Source organism: Balaenoptera ricei, chromosome 3 (assembly GCF_028023285.1).
Source record: "Balaenoptera ricei isolate mBalRic1 chromosome 3, mBalRic1.hap2, whole genome shotgun sequence".
Taxonomy (NCBI): Eukaryota; Metazoa; Chordata; class Mammalia; order Artiodactyla; family Balaenopteridae; genus Balaenoptera; species Balaenoptera ricei.
The window spans coordinates 177,365,119-177,378,172 of NC_082641.1; the positions used below are offsets into that span (position 1 = coordinate 177,365,119).

At 43.6% G+C, this 13,054-nt stretch overlaps 1 protein-coding gene across 1 annotated transcript in view; it reads right to left on the reverse strand.

Moving 5' to 3' along the window:
- ADGRE1 (adhesion G protein-coupled receptor E1) overlaps positions 1–12,664 on the reverse strand; it is a 48,494-nt gene extending 35,830 nt beyond the window's left edge. Inside the window, exons 1-3 of the mRNA XM_059919860.1 lie at positions 12,634–12,664; positions 9,370–9,432; positions 1,311–1,457 (exon numbers count right to left, since the gene is read on the reverse strand). Coding sequence (XP_059775843.1) covers positions 1,311–1,457; positions 9,370–9,432; positions 12,634–12,664 — 241 coding nt within the window. The remainder of the gene's footprint in view (positions 1–1,310; positions 1,458–9,369; positions 9,433–12,633) is intronic.
- Positions 12,665–13,054: the final 390 nt, after the last annotated feature.

Sequence of the window (13,054 nt, forward strand, 5' to 3'; positions counted from 1 at the left end):
GCTCGCCACAACTAGAGAAAGCCCTCGCACAGAAACGAAGACCCAACACAGCCAAAAATTTTAAAAAAATTAATAAAAAGTATGTTTGGGGCTCCCTGGGAACTATAATAATACAAATCAGTTCTCTTGTTCAGAGCTCAGCAAATGATTTACAGCCCATAAGTCAAATCCAGCCTGCCACCTGTTTGTATAAATAAAGTTTTATTAGAACACAGCCCCACTCATTTATTTATGTATCATCTATGGCTGCTTTTGCACTACAGCTGGAGTACTAAGTAGTCAAGAGAGATCATTCAGCCAGCAACCTCCAAAATATTTACTATCTGACCCCTTACAGAAAAAGTTTGCAGACCCCTGCAAACTATGTCAGAGGCATAGTCAGATCTTTACAGTCAAGAGGAGAGTTTGGGTCTAAATATAAGGACTAAAAACCAAAAACTTAGCTTATTCTGGGAATTATTTTAGTTTCTATTATTTATGTTAATAGTAGCTCTTGGGACTGTACATGTGCCTAGCACACTGCATACACTACTGCATATAATCTCAAATATCCTTTAATGTAGGTACTCTTATACTCCCATTTTACAGATGGAAATAGTGAGGCTTAGAGAGATTAAATACAATTTCCCAACGCTTCACAACTGGACTGTGGCAAATAGGTAAGTGGTTGAGAGATCGCTGTTACACTCAAAAAGACCTGGGTTTGAATTCCAGTTTGACTGATCCTAAAGAAGTCATTTCAGTTCTCCAAGCCTCGGTCTTCTCACCTGTATGGTGGAGATCATCACAACGACTACACTTGACGTAATGTGAAAATGCACATAAAGCCCTTCACACAGGGCCTGGCACTCAATACATGCAGAAATTCTTGTGATTTGCATGGAGAGGCGACCAGAAGGAAATCAGTGGTTATTTCTGGATATTGACAAATAACATAATTTTGTTCTTTTTATTCTAACACTTGTCTCTAATCATTGGAGGTTTTTGTGACCAGGAACAGAAAGAAAGAAAGAGAGAGAGAGAGAGAGAGAGGGAGAGTGAGGGGTGGGGAGGGGGAGGGAGGGAGGGAGGGAGGAAGGAAGGAAGGGATTAAGAAAGAAAAGAAAGAAAGAAAGAAAGAAAGAAAGAAAGAAAGAAAGAAAGAAAAGAAAGAAAGGAAGGAAGGAAGGAAGAAAGGGAGAGACAGGGCGGGAAGGAGGGAGGAAATAACGCTTGGGAAAAAAGAAAAAGTGCCTACATCTGCTGCCCAACCAGCTTCCAGCTGATTTTCCAACCAAATGCTAGGGGATTTTGAGGGGGCATGAACTCACCTTTGCATTCCACTCGTGGGTCCCTGAACTTTTTCAGTCCATTGCTGGACAGGAAGCCTTTTTTGCAAGTACAGTAGTAACTTGTTGAAGTGTTGGTGCAGGTTGCGTACGCCGGACACATGGTGGTATCTGCACATCCATTCGTATCTAGGCAATGGAGAAGAAAGGATTTGGGTTAGAGCACCGAGTGGGGCTGCAAGGGAAGCCAGCGCAAGAGAAGGAAGGTGACTGTTATGGGTTGAATTGTGTCCCCCCTCCCCAAAATGTTGAAGTTATTGAAGTCCTAAACACTGGTCCCTGAGAATGTGATCTTATTTGGAAATAGAGTCTTTGTGAATGTAATTAAGACCTAAATTAAGATGAGATTATACTGGAGCAGGGTGGTCCTTTAATCTGATATGACTGGTGTCTTTCTAAGCACAAGAAGCAAGGCACAGAGACAGGGAGAACAGCACGTGATGATGGAGGCAGAGATCAGAAGGATGCATCTACAAGCCAAGGACCACCAAGCCTGACCAGCAACACCAGAAGCTAGGAGAGCTTGGAATAGATTCTCCCCTACAGCCTTCAGAGAAAGCACCTTGATTTCAGACTTCTGGCCTCCAGAACTGTGAGAGGATACATTTCTGTTGTTTTAAGCCACCTGGTTTATGGTAATTTCATCAGCCCTGGGAAACTGATACAGCCAACAAGGGAGCTCAGTGAAGGACCTTATAGACCCCAGACCCTTGCTGCTCCAAGTGTGGTCCACAGACCAGCAGCAGCAGCAGCATTGATTGGCAGTTTGATGGACATGCAAAATCCCAGGCCCCGCCACCAACCTACTAAATCACAAGCTGCATCTGAGCAAGATCCTCAGGTGATTTGTGTGCACATGAAAGTATGAGAAGCGCTGCCCTGGATACTTGCTACTCCAAGTGGGGTCCACAGACCAGTAGCATCTGCCTCATCTGGGATCCCCAAGAGATCTTGGGAAATCAGATGCTGATTCGGGTCTCGGGATGGACCTAAGATTCTTCATTTTTAACAAGTCCCTGAATGAGCATCAGAGCTCTAGACAGAAGAGTTATGAGCGAACATTACAGCCCTGCAACTGATTTTATTGCAGCCCCTGCTGACATCTTGATTTTAGCCCAGTAGGACCCATTTCGGACTTCTGACCTCCAGAGCCGTAAGATAATGTTTTTGTTATTTTAATCCACCAAGTCTATGGGGATTTGTTAAGGCAGCCACAGAAAACGAATCCAGTTCCCATTATACAGCTGTGGAAAACTGAGGGTCAGAGATGTTCAGTGACTTGCCCAAGGACATACAGCTGGTGAGAGGCGGCAGCAGGCCTGTCAAAATCCAAAGCGCGTGGTTTTCACTACTGCTAGGCAAGAAGAGGTGGGTCTGGCTGGAAACGCAATAAATCTTCAGGCAATTTCTAAGACAATTCTACGCAAAAACTTTTGCAATTGGTTGTTTCAAGTCTGTTGTCCTGACGGACTGGGAGCTCCCAGAAGGCAGGGGTTTGTGTCTGTCTCACTTACTGCTGTGTCCCGAGTGCATAGTGGGTGCTCGGTAATGAAGACCTCACTGAGAAGGTAACATCTGAGCAAAGACCTAAGGGAGCTGAGTGAGTGAGCTATGAAACTATTTAAGGCAGAGGAAACAGCAAGTGCAAAGGTCCTGTGGCAGGACCATGCCTAGTGATGTCATGGAATTACAAGACGGGTGTGGCTGGAGCAGAGTCGATGACGGGTGCGTAGGAGGAGGTGATATGACAAAATCATGTAGGAACTGCTGGACCATTGTAAGACTTCAGCTTTTTATCAGAGACAGATGGGAGCCATGGGAGAGTTTGAGCAGAGGAGGAATACAGCATCACTTAGGTTTTAACATGATCCTTCTGGCCACTGGTTGGAGGATGAACTGTATCGGAGCAGAGGTAGGATGACCAGGTAGGAAGCAACTGCACTTGTCCAGGTGAGCGATGATGGTGGATACAGCCCAGGTGGGAACAGTGGCGCGCATAAGATTCTGGGTTTATTCAGAAGGTAATGCTAACGGCATTTGCCGATGGATTGGATGTGGGATGTAATAGAAAGAGAGAAGTCAACAAAAGTGCCCCCATCTTATTAGTGGGATGGGAAATCACGGGAAAGCTCTTTATAAAGTGCTGCAAAAACTAAAGGGACAGATTTTCATTACTAAGGTCTTGAGAGCCAGACTCTTAGCTGCCTGCACTCTGCCTTGTTTATTTCCCTTCCCTGCCCTATGCCTCAGATTGTAACTCTCTTCTCATTTCCAGCTTCCTCTTTCTTCTACAAAGGCAACATTTCTTTTTGCAGATTTACTGTGTATTACCATTTGTGATCTCTCAACTCTGAGTTTCCCATTACTTTCTTTCTTCCTCTAGCTCAATCTCTCAGGACTCAAATCCACCCCAAACCAGAATAGCAACACAGTCCTGTGTGACCGGCCACCTGCCAGCTTCTCTGGCTCATCTTCTACCTGGTCCCACCAGCCACACTCACCTTTGCTCAGTTCTCCAAATTCTTTCTGGCCTGCAGATCTTGAGACTTGTCAGAATCGTGTGAGCCAATTCCTTACAATAAATATTTACGTATACTTATATGTAGCTATCCATTCTATTGATTCTGTTTCGCTGGATAACCCTGACAAATACAAACACCTACTATATGCCAGGCAATATTCTAAGCCCTGTGGATTCAGCAGAGGAACAAGACATACAAAATTCCCCACCTTCACGGAGATGATAATCTGATGAGGCATACAATGTCAAAAATAGGGTAATCACTGAGAAGATAACTCATGAGCTGAAGCATACAGAAGGTGAGGGAGGAAGCCATGTATATATAGGGAGCAAAAGATTCCAGGCAGAAGGAACAGCACATGCAAAGGCCCTGGGGCAGGACAGTGCCTGGCGTGTTGCAGGAACAGCAAAGAAACCCGGGTGGCTGGAGCAGAGTGAGCAAGGGAGAGAGAGGGAGGAGGGGAGGGCAGGGAGGAGACAGGGCAGGTCATGCAGGACTTTGTGTGCAGCAGGGAGGACTCAGACTTTTGCCCTGAGGGAGGAGGGAGCCCTGGAGGGCTGTGGGCAGAGGTGGGGCGGGACCTGACTCAGGGGCTCACAGGCGCCCTCTGGCCATTCTTAGAAGGGCAAGGAAACAGGAGACCAGGGCAGAAGCCACGTCAACCATCCAACTGAGACATACACATGATCCTCAACCGTGAGCAAAACATCTTAATAGATGGTCACTTAATTGACCAACATAGAAAATGAGACTCAAGGAGGCAAAGAGACTTTAAAAAATATTAACTACAACTACCATTTCCTAGGTGTCTTCCATGTGCTGAGCCCCTCCCTTAGATGTTCTGCAGTCTTACGATAATGCTTTGAGGCGAGATGACCAAGCCATCCTGGTTTCCCCACGACTTTCCTGGTGTTAGCACTCAAAGTCCAGCATCCTGGGAAACACCCCTTCCCTCCAGTCTGGGGCAAGCCAGGATAGTGGGTCACCGTACTTCAAGGTAAACGTTAGGACTCCTTTCTACAGATGTGGAAAGGGAGGCCCAAGAGAGTTTGTAAAACCGTTCCCAGGTCACACCACGAGTCAGAATGCAAGAGAGAGCCAAGCAGAGTGGACGGATGTTAGGGGGGAGACCAGCTCATCCTCCTGGCTGTGCTCCACCACTGGCTACCAGCTTTGGCGCAGCTGCAGCTGAGCCAAGAAGAACCAGTTAATTTGTGATGCTTGGAGGAGGAGAGAGAGGAGGAAGGGGGGAAGGAAGAGGGGGACAGGGAGGAAGAAGAGGGAGGGGAGGAAGAAGGGAGAGGAGAAGAGGGAGGAGGAGGATGAAGAGGAGGGAGAGGGAGTGGAAAGGGGGAGGGGGAGGGGAAAGGGGGAGGGGGAGGGGAAAGGGGGAGGAGGAGGGGAAAGGGGGAGGGGAGGGGAAAGGGGGAGGAGGAGTAGGAAGAGGGCTAACATAATTGAGCACTTACTATGTTCCAAGTATCGACTAAGCACTGCCTATATCTTCCCTCATTCCACCCTCATTAAACCCCTGTGGGATTAACTCCCCTCACTCATTTTCATGGAACTGAAGCCTTGGGTAATTTACCGAGATACCCGAGGTCCCCATGGCGATGAGCCCTGGAACCAAGATTCGAACCCAGGAAGCGTGACTCCACAGCCCACGTCATAACAACTCCACATGGAACTGAGTCATCACTACTTTACTCCATTAGGTAGGGGTTGTCATTAATCAGGTGACAAAACCGAGTGACAGAGGCATTTGCCCAAGGTGGGGGAGTCTCTTACCAAAATGTGTCGACAACCGCCGCGTCCGCTCACCTGCAAGGAAAGAGAAGTCGATGGATCCCTTTGAGATCTGGCCATGACCCATCCTTTCAAACCAGGTTCCCTTTCTCTGTGGGTAACAATGATCACAGTGGTGAGTTATGAAAGAGGGAGTGAGGATGTGAAGAGGAAAACCCAGCCTCTTCCTGGGGATTTACCACCATCAGCTCACGAGTTCTTCACACCTTGCCAAGTAAGAAAGGATGGGATTCCAATGTTCATGGAAGCACTTTTTATAAGAGCCAAGACATGGAAGCAACCTAATGTCCATGGACAGATGAATGGATAAAGAAGATGTGAGATAGATATATATACACATACACATACAATGGAATATTACTCGGTTATAAAGAAGAATGAAATAATGGCATTTGCAGCAACATGGATGGACCTAGAGATTATCAAATTAAGTGAAGTAAATCAAAGACAAATATCATATGATATCACTTATATGTGGAATTTTAAAAAATGATACAAATGAACTTATTTACAAAAGAGAAATAGACTCAGACATAGAACACAGACTTATGGTTACCAAAGGGGAAAGGTGGCGGGGGGAAGAGATAAATTAGGAGTTTGGGATTAACATAGACACACTACTATATATAAAACAGGTAAACAGCAAGGACCTACTGTATAGCACAGGGAACTATATTCAATTTCTTGTAATAACCTATAATGGAAAAGAATCTGAAAAAGAATATATATACACGTGTGTGTGTGTGTGTGTGTGTGTATAAAACTGAATCACTTTGCTGGACACCTGAAACTAACACAACATTGAATATTAACTATACTTCAATTTTTAAAAACAGTTAAGAAAAAGGGGGGACTTCCCTGACAGTCCAGTGGTTAAGACTCCGCGCTTCCACTGCAGGGGGCATGGGTTTAATCCCTGGTCAGGGAACTAAGATCCCGCATGCTGCGCGGTGAGGCCAAAAAAAAAAAAGTTTTAAAAATATGGGTGGAGGGGGGATAGCAGCCGCTCTCGGCCCTACCCCCATCCAATTTACCTGATTGGCATCGCATCCCCCCCCCCCGCCCCCCCCCCCCCCCACGTCTCGCTGGCCTAGAAGTATTGCCTGACAGATGCAGGAGTGTAATGGCCTCTGAGCAGGTGAACCTCTGTGGTGTAATTCACACTCCAGAGCTCCCCCTGGGATCAGATTGTGGCTGAAACTCTCCTGAAACACCTTCTGAGTGGCTAGTTCTTCCCCTGTCCAATCCTGCTTCCCTCCCTCCCCTACAAGTGTCTCCTGAGAGCCCTTCCTTAATAAATTACTCACACAAGAATCCTCACCTCAAACTCTGCTTCTATAGAAATTAACCAAAAGCAGGTGGTGATCCTTATTTTTGTTTCTTTGGGTTTTTAAAAATTTTTTTTTTATTGAGGTATAGTTGATCTACAATGTTGTATTAGTTTCGGGTGTACAGCAAAGTGATTCAGTTCATATACATATATATATATATATATATATATATATATATATATATATATATATATATATATATATTCTTTTTCAGATTCTTTTCCATTATAGGTTATTCCAAGATATTGAATACAGTTCCCTGTGCTATACAGTAGGATCTTGTTGCTTATCTATTTTATATATAGTGCTGTGTATCTGTTGTTTCATTTGTCTTTATCTTTTTTTAAGAAGGTAATAATTATAGTAAAAAAAATTCAAACAATGCAGAAGTATATAAAATTAAAAGTGAAGATTTCCCTGTGCCCCATCGTTATACCCAGGGGTCACTACTGTCAAAAGCTTAGAGTGACTCCTTCAAGGCTAGGTCCTATTCACAAACTCAATCATGTAAATATAACATTAAATATAAATGAATTTATCAATTCACACAATTTTCTGAACACAAATGGTATCACGCAACATACAGTCCGCTGTGCTGTCCAACACAGTAGCTACTAATCATATATGGCTGTTTACACTGAAATCTATTAAAATTAAATAAAATGAAGCATTGATTCTTCAATTGCAGTAGCCACATTTAAGTTCTCAGTAGCTCCATTGACTAGTGACTACTGTAGATCTAGAACATGTTCATTGTCATAGAAAGTTCTTTTGGACACCTCTGTCCTACTATTACTTTCTCTTTTTTTTAAAATATGCAATATTTTATTTTATTTATTTATTTTTTTAACATCTTTATTGGAGTATACTTGCTTTACAGTGGTGTGCTAGTTTCTGCCCTATAACAAAGTGAATCAGCCATACATATACATACGTTCCCATATCTCCTCCCTCTTGCATCTCCCTCCCTCCCACCCTCCACTATTACTTTCTTTCTCCTGTAACCAAGAGCAGCAAAATTTGCCAAGTGTTGAAGGTGAGCAATGGGTACATGGGAGTTTGTTATACTATTCTCCCTACCTTTGAACGTTTAAATATTTCTATAATTAAAAAAATTAAGAAAATAATGTTTGGGGCAACTTTCCAAGTCAGTTCACATGACCAAACTTAAGCTTTTTATCAGCTGTATAGCATTCCATTATATCCATGGGCTCTAACTGTGCCCGAGATAGCTAGGTAGCCCAAGATCGAACAAAAACTTCACACTCTCCTTTCCATGGTGTAGAATTGACAGTAGGAGGCAACTACCCTGCCATGGACTACATTTCCCAGCTCACCTTGCATCCAGGTGTGGTCATGTGACCATGCACGGCCGTTGACGTGTGTCACTGCCGAGCCTGGGTTTTAATAATGTGGCTTCGCCGTTGTCTGCAGAGTCTCTGAGATACCAGTATGGCTGAGCCACAAAACAGAAAGCATCTGGGTCCCTGAATCACCACACGTAGGAAAACCACCCACCAGCCAGAAATATCCTCATTGGACTCTTAAACAAGAATGAAATTTCTTTTTCTTAAGCCACTGACAGTTTGGGGTTTATTTGTTACAGTAGCTTGGGTTGGTCTCACAAATGCGACAATTTATCCAGCCAATTCCCTGGTGTAAGCATACATTTAGTTTATTCCAAGTTGTTACCATGTTTTTTCCCCCCAGTGGACAAAACACCCCATTCAGAGCCCACACTTCACTGCTGCAAGATGCCATAAGCTGCCCCTACACCAACACCCACACACCATCTCAGGAGGAACGAGAGTAGGGTGAGGAGATTTGAAAGATTAACTCTTCGTACCATAAAGACTGAGTTTCCCAAATAAGGCTGAGCCAGGAAACTGAGACACTGAGAACACAGAACTGGCCATGTTTCTCCTCCTGGATCCAGCAGGAGCTTGTGTGGAAGATGAGAATACTGAACGAAACATCTAAAGATGCACTTTTTTTCCCCCACGTTGAGTTGTAGTTTAAATAAATCCCATCCCCATCTCCACTGCCCCATCATTCATGAAGCTCTCCTCACACACGCCAGGTAGTATACAACGTTACCTCTTTGGTTTTAAGCTTCACAACATCCCTGTGACATAGGAACCCTCGTTACCTGTATCTCGCAGCTGAGGAAACTGAAGATCAAAGAGGTCGTGTGACTTGCCTGAGGTCACACAGCAAGTTTAAGGCACAAGAGAAAAAGCCTGGGTGGGAAGCGGGAGACCTGGATGTTATCCCTTGTTCAGCCACGGACTAGTTTGTGGCAAGTGTCCACCTGTGGCTCAGCTGCCTGGGTCAGAAGATTCTCCTCCCCGCCATGCTGGGCATATAGATTCCCCAACTTACGTCTTGTCATTGGTTCCAGTGAGGGTAATGTGAACATTCCCCAGGTGTATATACCACAACACCCTGTGAAGAAAGAAAAGAAAAAAACACCATGACCCATCAAGAAGCTCTTTGGACTCAACCTGAAAAATTACTCTTGGTGTAGCCTCATAGAAACAGGTTTGATGAGCTTAGATGAAAGCCCCAAGTGAATGACAAGCTTACATTATGTTATATAACCTTCACAGCCACCATTCCTGCTTTTCTGCACTTCATTTTCATTTTCCATTTTGTTTGTATTATCTTCATTTTTTTTTTCATTTACAAAGAGTTCCAGATGATTTTCAAAAACATACATTGAGGAAATTCCCTGGAGGTCCAGTGGTTAGGACTCCGCACTTCCACTGCAGGTGACATGGGTTCGATCCCTCATCGGGGAACTAAGATCCCGCAAGCCGCGCAGCACGGCCAAAAAGAAAAAAAAAAAAAACAACTAATAAGAACCTACTGTATAGCCCAGGGAACTTTACTCAATATTTTGTAATGGCCTATATTGGAAAAGAATCTAAAAAAGAGTGGATATATGTATATGTATAGCAGAGTCACTTTGTTGTACACCTGAAATTAACACAACATTGTAAATCCACTATACCCCAATAAATATTAGAAGAAAAAAAAAAACCCCATACATTGAAACATGCATTCTCAAAAGAAATGATATCTCCCCCCAAAAGCAAAACTTGGTTCTTGGGGAGAGATGAAAAAAATCTTACTCTTCATGTATAAGACACATACAGATATACATATAATATATAAATAAGTATATAGTATATCTGTAGTATTAAATTTTTATCGGAGGGTAAGACAATTTTTTTAACATCTAAAAGGCAGTGCAGTCCCCCAGCATTTAGCTCCTCTCTCACCATCATCACATCGTATCATAATCACCATCATCATCATCATATTATCTTCATCTTCAGTATCACCAACAGTATCATCACCACCATCAATGTCGTCATCACCACTCTTTGCTTATTAAGGGCAGAATAGAGTGCTAATGGCCAGCACCAGTGCTGACAGCCCAAAGAAACAAGTCTGCATTTTAGCATTTGAGGTCCACAAATTACCTGCTCCTTCTAATGAAACCTGCCAGTCGACAAGTCCCACAGACCCAAACTCCCAACTTTCTTATTATCACTAACTGAAATTCTCTTGCTCTTTCATTATTTTAAAGGCAACAGAACATTGTGTTTAAGCATACCAGCGCCAGGGTCAAAATGCTTGGGCTTAAAAATCTGGCTTCACCAATTACAGACTACGTGGCCTTGGGAAAGTTACTTAATCTCTTTGTGACCAAATTTTCTCCTCAGTGAAATAAGGGAAACGGATCCAATGTACAACACAGAGAAAACCCACGCTTGTTGCTTAGATAAGGTCCCCCATTCTTAGATTTGAACCAAAGACCAAACCTCACGAGACCCGTGAGGGAAACCATGACATGAAAGATAAGCAAAACCAAGAAAAACTGACACCTGAAGAAAAAAAAAATTAAGAGAACAGACAGGATGGCTCCATCTCATTGTTCAGGCCTCAGCACCAACAACACTTCTTCAGAAATACCTTCCCCTGACTTCCCTCTTCTACGTAACCGCCAGTCACACTCTGGGACAATTTTTTTCATAGCGCTTGCCACTCCCTGAAATGCTTTTGTTTATTTGTTATTTGGAGCAGCATAGTTTAGAGATGTACAGACTCTGGATCCAGGATGCCTGTTTTTAAATCCTAGCTCTACCCCTTACTAGCTAAGTGGTCTTGGGCAAGTTATTTAATCTCTTTTGCCTCATTTTTCTCCTCTGTAAAATGGGACTATTTTATTTTAATTGGGGTATAGTTGCTTTACAATGTTGTTAGTTTCTGCTGTACAGCGAAGTGAATCAGCTATATGTATACATATATCCCCTCTTTTTTGGATTTCCTTCCCATTTAGGTCACCACAGAGCACTGAGTAGGGTTCCCTGTGCTATGCAGAGTGTTCTCATTAGTTATCTATTTTATACACAGTAGTGTATATCTGTCAAACCCAATCTCCCCATTCATCCCACCCCCACCCTTTCCACCCCTTGGTGTCCATACGTTTGTTCTCTACGTCTGTGTCTCTATTTCTGCTTTGCAAATAGGTTCATCTGTACCATTTTTCTAGATTCCACATACATGCGCTAATATACGATATTTGTTTTTCTCTTTCTGACTTACTTCACTCTGTATGACAGTCTCTAGGTCCATCCACGTCTCTACAAATGACCCAATTTTGAAAGTAAAAACAAGAATAAACAAATGGGACCTAATGAAACTTAAAAGCTTTTACACAGCAAAGGACACCATAAACAAGACAAAAAGACAACCCTCAGAATCGGAGAAAATATTTGCAAATGAAGCAGCTGACAAGGGATTAATCTCCAAAATATACAAACAGCTCATACAGCTCAATATCAAAAAAACAAACAACCCAATCAAAACATGGGCAGAAGACCTAAATAGACATTTCTCCAAAGAAGACATACATATGGCCAAGAAGCACATGAAAAGATGCTCAACATCACTAATTATTAGAGAAATGTAAATCAAAACTACAATGAGGTATCACCTCACAGCGGTCAGAATGGCCATCATCAAAAAATCTACAAACAATAAATACTGGAGAGAGTGTGGAGAAAAGGGAACCCTCTTGCACTGTTGGTGGAATGTAAATTGATACAGCCACTATGGAGAACAGTATGGAGGTTCCTTGAAAAACTAAAAATGGAACTACCATATGACCCAGCAATCCCACTACCCTGAGAAAATGGGACTATTAATGACCCAATATCAGAGGCATTTAGTGTAGATTGAATACATTCTCTATTTGAGGAACTTAGAACGGTGCTACTTGGGAGGTTGCTAGTGGCTTCCTTTCTTCGTATCTCCTCCCGCCGGTATGTCAGCCTCACAGGGGCAGTAACCTTGTCTGTTTGTTCACTGCTCTATTCTCAGTGCCTAAAACAGCACCCAGCATACAGTGGGTACTCAGGAAATACATGTCAACTGAATGACTATAACGAAACTCTTCCTTGACAGATGAATTCCCTGAGCCGACTGATTTTGGTCAAAGGTTCCCCAGTGAAGATGTTTGCAGTGTCCAGCCTAGAATTATGATCTCTTGGCTGGACGGTCGAGGCCCTCCCTTTTCCTTGCAGTCTATTTCCAGTGCAGGCTCTCCCCAGACCCCCTATTCAGGTTCATACGCACCCCAAAAGAGGAGAAAACGGAAGCTCCACATCGTGCAGGTTCTGTCATTCAGTGAAGAGCACTTTCTCGCTGTTCCCGGGGTTTTCAGTAACAGGGGGTGTGGGGAGAGGGGAAGGGCAGAGCCAGAATTGCTCAACACAGCCAGGGCATCGTGGTCCTTTTTGCTGAGTCGCCTCCACTCATAAAGGACAGCCTGACAAACCTCTCATCCTCTCCTTTCTCCACAGTGAAGAGAAGTTTGTCTGGCTGATGGGTCCCAGTGTGGGTCTATCTCCCTCTCTCTCTCTCCTTCCTTCCTACTCACTTTTTTCTTCCCCCAGCAACATCTATGTCCCATCTCTCATCACCTTATTTTATTGCACCCAATGATAAATAAGCTTCCACTACCCAATGAAGCAAGCCCCAAACTCAATGGTCTCCT